Raw genomic sequence first — 10,026 nt, 5'->3', positions numbered from 1 at the left:
ATTGATGGAAAGTTGCGACATCCGGCAGACTCACCACAATGGATGAAAGTTGATACTGATTATCCTGAATTTGGAAAAGAAGCAAGAAACCTTCGGTTGTCATTGTCTACTGATGGAATGAACCCGCATGGTATTCAAAGCATCTCGCATAGCACATGGCCTGTGATTCTTATGATCTATAACCTACCTCCGTGGCTATGTATGAAGCGTAAGTACATGATGTTATCTATGCTAATTTCTGGGCCTAAAGAACCAGGGAATGACATAGACGTATACTTGGCACCGTTAATCGAAGATTTAAAGTTTTTGTGGGACAACGGTGTGGAGGTTTACGATGGGTATAGGAAGGAAAGTTTCAACTTGAGGGCGATGTTGTTTGGAACAATTAATGATTTTCCAGCATACGGAAATCTATCCGGGTACAGCAATAAAGGTCAAAAGGCGTGTCCTGTTTGTGAAGACGAAACCGATACGACACGATTGGAGCTTTGTCAGAAGAATGTCTTTCTCGGCCATCGTAGATTCTTAAATCCTAATCATCACTACCGTGGGTGGAGAAAAGCATTCAACGGAAAGGCCGAACATGGTACAGCCCCGCCTTTTTTGTCAGGTGATCAAATTTTTGAAAAGGTGAAAGATGTGAGCACTCAGTTTGGCAAGCCTTTTGCACATTCACTTGTCAAGGGTGGGTGGAAGAAGAATTCCATTTTTTTTGAACTTCCATATTGGAAGTCGTTGTACGTAAGACATTTCCTGGATGTTATGCATATTGAAAAAAATGTATTTGACAGCGTCATAGGTACGTTACTCAATATACAAGGAAAGTCTAAGGATGGCCTTAACATAAGGAAGGACATGGTAAACATGGGGATGAGAACTGAATTGGGACCCGTGACGAAAGGAAGACGAACATATCTGCCACCTGCTGTTTACACTCTATCTAGAAAGGAGAAGAAAACATTGTGTAAGTTCCTCAGTGAAGTTAAAGTTCCAGAAGGCTACTCTTCAGATATTAGAAGACTTGTGTCCATGAAAGACCTCAAGTTAAAGAGTTTGAAGACGCATGATTGTCATGTTATAATGGAACATTTTTTACCAATAGGTATACGTTCTATTCTGCCAGAAAAAGTAAGAAGCGCAATAACTAAGCTGTGTTTCTTCTTCAGGTCAATTTGCAGTAAGGTGGTCGATCCCGCGATCTTACCAACATTGCAAAAAGAGATAGTTGTTACTTTATGTGATCTTGAAATGTATTTTCCTCCCTCGTTTTTTGACATAATGGTTCATCTAGTCGTTCATCTTGTGAAAGAGACACAACTGTGCGGACCAGCTTATATGAGATGGATGTACCCTGCTGAACATTATATGAAAATATTAAAAGGGTACGTGAAAAACAGAAGTCGACCGGAGGGTTGTATTGCCGAACGATACGTTGTTGAAGAAGCGGTTGAGTTTTGTACTGAATATCTGTCAAATGTTCAATCAGTTGGACTCCCCAGATCTCATATTGTCAAAAAAAAAGAAGGAAAAAGGCTAATTGGAAATAAAGTTGTGACAGTATCAATGGTCGAACGGGATCAAGCGCACTTGTATGTTCTGCACAATGAGATTGAGGTTGAGCCGTATGTTGAAATGCACAAGGTTGTTCTCCGAGATTTAAATCCAAATAGAAATGAGAACTGGATAGTACGAGAGCACAATCGAAGTTTCATACCGTGGTTTAGGGATCATATTTATTCAAAGTATCGTTCAGATCCTGCTTCAGTAACAGAAAGGTTGAGATGTTTAGCCTATGGTCCAACTGTAATTGTGCTTTCTTATAGCGCATACGCTATTAATGGATACACATTTTATACCAAAGAACAGGATGATAAAAGTACTATGCAAAATAGTGGTGTTACCTTGGTAGCTGAAGCAATGCACATATCAAGTGCGAATGACTTAAATCCGAAATTTGCAAAATTGTCATATTTTGGGGTTATCGAGCGCATTTTGGTGTTTGATTACGCGAAGTTTCAGATTCCTGTATTTGGTTGCAAGTGGGTTGAAAATAATAGTGGCATACGAATGGATAAGTCAGGATTTTTGCAAGTGGATCTCAATAGGGTAGGGTACAAAGATGAGCCTTTCATTCTAGCCTCTCAAGCTAAACAAGTGTTCTATGTCAATGATCCGACAAGTACGAAATGGTCTATAGTGCTTTTATCTAACAAAATAGTTGATGAAAAGATTGAAGATCAATGTGATATTGGTGTTGGCATTGAATCTTGTACAAGAAACGATCAAAATGAGAATGAATCTTGTACTAGAAATGATCATAATGAGGGTATTTGGATCAATCCAACCGTCCGCGTTGTTAAGAGACGCGTAGAACACAATCCTACCAAGAAAAGAAAGAGACGTTAGTGATAAAGGTAATAGTATACATATTCCGACTAATTTGTTTTATTCAATTTGTACCGATTGTTTTAATCAATAGTATAGTACTTATTCAATTTTGGTGCATATTCTCGTTTTGTACATAACTTTTGAACCATGTATCCGTTTGTTGACTTCTTTACATGTAACTATACTATTTTGACGATTCCGGAGCTGCTCATGCACTTATCTTTACATTTCGGGACTGTTTTTTTATCGGTTTTGCTTCTGCCCGTAATCAAAAGTCGGGCTTAGGGTCTGAATTTCGGAAAACCGACTTTATTTTTGAGTCCGTGGGGACGTTTTACCATAGCCATGTAAATTTCGTTCAATTCCGACAACTTTATTTTTTGACGCTTATTTTGATTTGTACCGATTTCGTTTCCGATTTACTTGTACATGCATGGTTTGACTTCCATTTTACTTGTATAGATTGTTAGCTTATTAATAGTGTACTAATGTGCTTTAGTTTGTTTGATACAGGTTAAATGGCTCCGGATAGAGATGCTCCACCTGAAAACTCACAAGAAAGAGATGCTCAAGAAAGAGACGCCACGGATACAAATGCTCCACCTGATACTGAAGCAAAAGAAGTTGCACGAGGCATCACTATCATGAAGGGAATCGTTCGACATAGAGACCAAGGATTAGTATACCGATTGGAATGGAATTCTGATAAACAAGCAATTGGTCCTAATTCTGCAAAGTTGACAAGTTATATTGGTACACTTGTTCGTATGCATATTCCGGTCTCCGTAGCTAAATGGAATCTGAAAAGCGAAGACTTGGATGCGAAAAAAAAGCGATTTGGGACGAGCTTCAGGTATATATCATATATGGTTAATTGTTGTTATTATCTTGACGATAAATTGTTTAAATTACTTATACTAACACACTATGAGTATGTTTTTTTGCAGAGGACTTTTGAGATACCAGATGATCGTAGACGCTACATACTTGGTTTGGCCGGCAAAAGATATAGAGGGTGGAAAGCTTTTTTGACAAACACTTATCTTAAGGATAAAGATGGAAACTTTCTTGAAGAGGCACCGGGACGGCCAAAAAAGTATGAGATCTTCATTGGTGAAGAAGATTGGGCTGAGTTTGTAAAGCAAAGAGATGAAGATTTTCGGAAAAGGAGTGCCAAGAATAGTGCGAGAGCATCCAAACCCGCATATCCATACAAAAAAGGGCGTTTGGGATATGCACGCTTGGAGGATAAAATTGTAAGTAAATAGAAATGCGTTTTAATTAATTGTCTAAATGTGTTTTATTTGACGATTTTATCATTTGTGTCAATGCATAGTTAGAGGAGACTAAAAGTGAGGAAACCTCACTTCCTGAACATGTGTTGTGGAGGGAAGCTCGTGTGGGCAAGGATCATGCTGTCGATCCCGAAGTTCAGAGAGTTTTTACTGAATGTGTAAGTATAATACTGTGTCTTTAATTAAATCAAATGTTTTTTAATATATAAATGATTTTTTAATGTAAATGAATTACAGGAGACCTTGTCGCAATCGGCATCCACCGGTGAGGGGAGCGTACTTAGTAGAGCACTAGATGCTCCTGAGTATCCCGGTCGGGTGAGGGGTAAGGGTCATGGTGTGACTCCAACCTCTTTTTACAAGAGTCCTAGGAGAAGAAATCCTTCAAATGAAGAAGTGTTGCAAAAGTTGGCGGAATTGCAAGCACAAGTCTCTGAATTGCAAAGAGATAAAGAAGCGTATATGAGAGAAAAGTGCAACACTTCATCGGTGAAAGAAACTAGTGATAAGGCTAGTATCAACTATCAAAGGAAATTTCCCGAGGTAATTATAATTTTTTTTCCTTTTAAATTGTTCTATTTTATTAATGATAATGACTTTATATTTACTATTGGTTTAGGGCATTTCATCTTGCCAACTATACTTATCGGAACCGAATTATCGACTAGTTGGCAAGGGAAAAGTGCACAACACTTTGGGAGATTTACTTCACCATAGACCGCTCCCGGATGGACACCTGAAAGTATCGGTGGATGTTGTAGTAGATCATGATGCGATGCTACCGGTACCTGACATGGTCTCAGAGACGACATTGCTGCGAGATGCAATAGGATCATTTGTTGCATGGCCCTCGGAGCTCATTACCATTAGTGATGAGGTATATTGAAAACGATTATGAATCATTTAGTTTTCGAATGTCAATTCTAAACCGTTTATTAATTATTTTTTACATTTTAATTTTAGACTGCTCCTATAAAACCCACAGTTAAGGGTAAAGGGATTTTACAGGAGGAGGAGTCCGTTGCATCACTAAAAGAGGTACATTTAAAGTGTTAATAATTAATCTGAATCTAAATCTGCATGATTTTATATTTTACCTAACTTATATGATTTTTAGGCATCCGCTCGGGAGTCACAACAAGTGACGCAGCAAGTTCGTACCGTACCACCCACTGGTCCTCCGAAGCCAGCGGGAAAAAAAGGCGGTGCTTTTGTGCCTCGGTACCGGTCGACGCTCGCAACAATGGTTGATATGTCCGATTTGAAGGATGGTGCTTTACGTGAAATCGTTATGGATGAAAGTGTCTTCGGTATTGAATTCAAGTCACTTATTACAATTGATGACTTGGAGGAGATTTTTAAGCATGATCAACTAGGCGTCACTAACATGCACTCATACATCCGGTAATATTCACTCATCCGATATATTATTTAATTAGTCCCACAATATAATTTATTTACACATTTCAATGAAAATAATCTAATGTTTATTATGTTTTTATTTAAGGTTGTTGTATGACAGAGTGTTGCGCGGGACTCCGTTGTCTAACAGATTCCGTTTCGTGTCTTCCGCCCACTGCAGCGGAATGGCAATTGCTTCGGAACCGGAATCAGTTAGACAGCGCTTAGTAGATAGTTTCATGTCCACCGGCAATACAGAAAGTCTGCATCTTTGGGCGTATAATACCCGACCAGTAGGGTTAGTTTCTCATTCTTTGTTCATCTAATCTCTGTTTCTTTTGTGTATAGCAAAATTTTCATATAACCTATTGTTTTAATTTATAGAGCACACTGGTTGCTGCTTGCTATCAACCCTATAAGGGAAGTCGTGTATTATCTGAATTCGGTAAATGGTGAATGGACCAATTATCCGGCCATGAAGGAAATCGTTGATTTGTAAGTGGGATCGTTCTAAATATATATTCGTGTATATTTATATATTTACTTATTTGTGGGATTGATCTAAACATATGCTTTTATATATTTGTTAATTAGATCAATACAAGTGTTCCGAAGTCAACGGGACGCACAGGTATCCCGAACTAAATCTAACAACATTACTTGGATCCAAGTGCAGGTACATTATTTTTCACAATGTTGCTTATAATATATTTATGCTACTTGATAAAACAAGACAACTATAGAATCTTATTTGTTTTTCTATGTAGTGTCCGCAACAGCGAAACAGTTACGATTGCGGATACTTTGTTTTGAGGTATATGAAAGAAATCCTTCAGGCGAATCAATTAGAGATTCCGCTCAAGGTATGAATTTATAACTTAAGATAATTTCATATAATTTATTACATTTAACTAAATATATCATTCATATTATGTTTTTGTTTTGTAGTACCTTGACGAATTCCGTGCTACTGCGTACCCGAAGCTTAAGTTGGAAGAAATCAAAGAAGATTTGTGTCATTTTTATATTAAGCGCTTTTTCATGTAGGATTTGTGTCGATTTGAACTATAATATTATTGATGTTGTAATGATGTATATATATAATTTTGGATATTATAATGGTATTATATTAGTATATATATATTGTCTTACTGATGGCTGAAATAATATCGTCGAAAATAAATTACAGGTCGAAAATATTACAGGTTGAAAACATATTACAGGTCGAAAATATTACAGGTCGACTGGGAGGATTAAATTACAGGCTGCACATTAAAATACCTCATTTAGCAACTAAAGCGCTTTTGAAAAGCGCTCTTAAAGGCCCACCTACTAAAGCGCTTCTTTGTAAAAGCGCTGCCAAAGATTAATAAAAAAGCAAAAAAAATAAAAAAAAAAAGCAACATACTAAAGCGCTTTTGGAAAAGCGCTCTCATAGGGGGGGCTATCAGAGCGCTTTTTCCGGAAAAAGCGCTCTTAAAGCCCACCCTATAAGAGCGCTTTTTCAAAAGCGCTTTAGTATGTTGCGTTTTTTTTATTTTTTACTCTCACAAGGGGGCCTATCACAGCGCTTTTCTGGAAAAAGCGCACTTAAAGGGGGGGCCTACCAGAGCGCTTTTTCCAGAAAAGCGCTCTTAAAGGGGGGCTTACAAGAGCGCTTTTTCCAGAAAAACGCTCTTATAGGGGGGGCCTACCAGAGCGCTTTCAGAAGCGCTTTTGTTAGCTACGCCAGCGCCACCTTTCACAGCGCTTTTAAGCGCTTTTAAAGGCTATAAAAAGCGCTTTAAAAGCCCTTCCTCGTTGTAGAATTAAGAAGTTTCTTGAAAAAAATAAACTCAAAATTTGATTTTTAAGTCGAGATTTTCACTACTTTTATCATTATTTCTTGAAATTTAAAAAATTCATATTTAATTCTTGTCATTTTAAAAAATTCTAAAATTTGGTAAATAAATATTTTACAGTATTCTTAACATGTATAAAAAAAATTATTCAAAAATTTAAAAATTAAAGGGTAATTAAACAGTTTTTAAAATTTTAAAACATAGCAGTGACTAAAAATGTATGAAAAAAATTTAGAAAGACCATTTATTGAAAAAAAAATTTTTAGAGACTAAAATTAAATATTAATTTATTTATAGGGACGAAAAACATATCTAACCCTTTAAATTATAAAAACAAAAGCATGCATCATGGTGCACGTTCGAATTACAGAATCAAACACATACAACATGTTGCATACTGAGATTCTATAGTTTAGTTTGAACGTTTTGAAAATACATTTTTGATCGCAGAATTCAAATGATATTCTAGACAATTCAAATAGTTTGCGGGAAGATTAAAGGAAATTTTCTTACAATTATTTTAAAAATGGGCCAAAAAGCCCAATTGCTTTTAAATTGTTAGCTTCGACCAATATCGGCAGCTCTAGAAATTAGCATGCAAATTCACCAAGATATGTTGTAATTTTGCTTGCCATAGGAGTGGAGTTGTGGGGTTAAAGATTGCCATGTTATCAATTATCATGTTATGTACCATAATGCACAATAACATGCAATCACTATCTATCATTTTTGTCATTAGATGCTTACGGTCGGCACGAGAATCCTTATTACCATCTTACACATTGGTGGGTCCCATTACATGACAACTTTCCTTACTCATGTCTCCTACGGCATATATCCTCTACGTGCGTAAATTTTAATGAATATGGACACTGCACAATTTAATTTGGAAAGTGTTCCTTATCAACAAAACAAAATGTGCATTCTCAAAAATATATTTTTCCATTTTGAACAACTATATAAAATTTGTTATATTTTTCATAATTTATTTCTTATAACTTTTTTAATGTGGATGAATAGGTAAATAATATTATGGTTGCATTCTTGGAAAAGGAACACGTGATGGAAATTGTAGAAATAATAATAATAATTGGTCACTTTTAACTTTTTATTTAATTTGAAGAAACACATTGGATTGGGATAATTTGACTAGGCGTAGAGAATTTGACATATGGACTCTCCAATCCGTAAATAAAATAGAGTGTATTTGGACGCTAAAAGATATGATAAGATGGTGACCCAATTTGAATCAATGCCTTCTAGTTATGACTCCTAGAAACATTTATCAAGTCACATGTTAGGTGTATAATATAAGGATTTCAAGTTTTATAGGTTAATCACACCTATTTTTAGGGATGATTGATCTCGTTCATTTATAATATTTGATTGAAGTCAAGGGTGCATGGTCAAATTCAATAGCATTAGAATCAGTTTTTCTATTGACTCATCGACAAAGTATAAATACTCCATCTGGACAGTTGGGCAATTGATTAACTTTTTTCTACATATCAGAACAAAATAATCCATTTTGCGTATTGCACCGCAAGTAGGGTTTATATTATTTTACTCACTGCAAGTACAATTGTCCACTATGAGGCCCAATAAAACTAACTCTGATCATGCCATTATCTAAAGCAACAATCGTCTTGTCCGTCATTCAACAATGGTGAGATGGACTAGCCAAAGCAACAACGACCAAGAAGCCATATCAGAGAAGCAGTCCACCATGAAATAATTATGTCGCCACAATGAAACCCTGCAAGACAACGTTTTGCATCTTCATCAACAACAACATCAAAAGGTCTACCAACCAGTAGGTACGAAGATCTTAGATCCATAACCCCTTTATGACGAAATCTAGGACACGTCGATTCCAAATAACTTCAAACTACCCTCATTGGTAGCCTTTGAGGCAAAAAGCGGCCCCAAAAGCATATTAGTGTCATCAACACTCATATCACGATAATTAGCATTGTTGACTCCCTTAAGTTAGCTTCTTTCTAGGACATTTAAAGAAACGATGTTGAGATGGTATGTGAATCTATCCTGGCTCTCAATGATTAGCTATCAGGATCTCTCTACGAAGGAAATTCACCAGTTCTCTATAGAAAATATCATAGGGTCTCGATGACTAGGTTGTTCATTATTCACCATGGACATTTCGAATCCTAAAGAGAATACCCCGCCATGTTCAACAAGGATACCATCAAAGTGGCGCACATTTACTAGGAAATGTTCATAGGATCTTTCAATATTGGACTCAAATTCTGGCACTTCAACGAGAGTTTCGCCGAAAAGCCTGCCTAGTTCATACAAGAAATTATGGTGGGAGATGAATCTTAGATAAAGGGTGAGGAAAACAACACCGAGAAGAAAATCGGGCATGCAAAAGAACATGACACGTGAGGATCCAAATCGTCCCACCAACACAAGAATTATGTTATCCCTCCCATCCGTGACAAGGCAACCTTCAAACCCATTGGGAAGCCCATATGGAGCTACATGCCTATCAACGCCAAATGAGAGCATTTTTTGCATGAAGTACTTCAAACACGCGTCATCCCTCTTCCTCTAGCTCCAAAATGGCAAGTGGAAATTTACAGGTAACTAGTAAAACAAGTTGTGTAAGTACCACAAAGAAAATAATTTCATACAAGTGACTACCACTAGCTAAAGAAGAAGATATAATACCTCTTCCTTGAAGAACATCTAAGTATGTATATTTAGGGAACTCAGCGATGTTTTATAGGTATGTCACGTCCCTCATGACGAGATCAGTCTATTAGGATGTCAAGTGCATCCTAGTGGATCCCAGAAGTTTGGATGATGTCTTATATTAGCACGCTTTTGAGAGACTGCAAATGAATCCTGTAACACCCCATTTCTACCCGACAATTATTCAAGAATCAGAGTTTCAAAATTTCTCGAAAAACAAATGAGGCGTCACATATTCATTTAACAACAAATCACTTCATTGCATTTAGCGGATACATAGCACTTTATTTAACCAACTAAACAAATACTCAGCATATAATACTTTTCAAAACGAAGTAGCTTCATTTATTAAAACATGGCGGAATCATAGTTATCAATCTTTGAAA

The 10,026-nt window shown here is 36.6% G+C and overlaps 1 protein-coding gene across 1 annotated transcript; it reads left to right on the top strand.

Moving 5' to 3' along the window:
- The first annotated feature begins 3,740 nt into the window (after window positions 1-3,740).
- LOC131605146 (uncharacterized) lies at window positions 3,741-7,423 on the top strand. Its single transcript, XM_058877539.1, has 9 exons — window positions 3,741-3,841; window positions 3,921-4,226; window positions 4,303-4,560; window positions 4,647-4,721; window positions 4,801-5,087; window positions 5,191-5,382; window positions 5,469-5,579; window positions 5,679-5,754; window positions 7,376-7,423. Exons 2-9 carry the CDS (start codon window positions 4,146-4,148, stop codon window positions 7,421-7,423), a joined length of 1,128 nt encoding a protein of 375 aa, XP_058733522.1. The 5' UTR covers window positions 3,741-3,841; window positions 3,921-4,145.
- The last annotated feature ends 2,603 nt before the right edge of the window (window positions 7,424-10,026 follow it).

The sequence above is a fragment of the Vicia villosa genome, linkage group LG5, assembly GCF_029867415.1.
Source record: "Vicia villosa cultivar HV-30 ecotype Madison, WI linkage group LG5, Vvil1.0, whole genome shotgun sequence".
Classification (NCBI taxonomy): Eukaryota; Viridiplantae; Streptophyta; class Magnoliopsida; order Fabales; family Fabaceae; genus Vicia; species Vicia villosa.
Note: the sequence above shows the minus strand (reverse complement) of the source record. Positions and strands in the feature narration are given on the sequence as shown.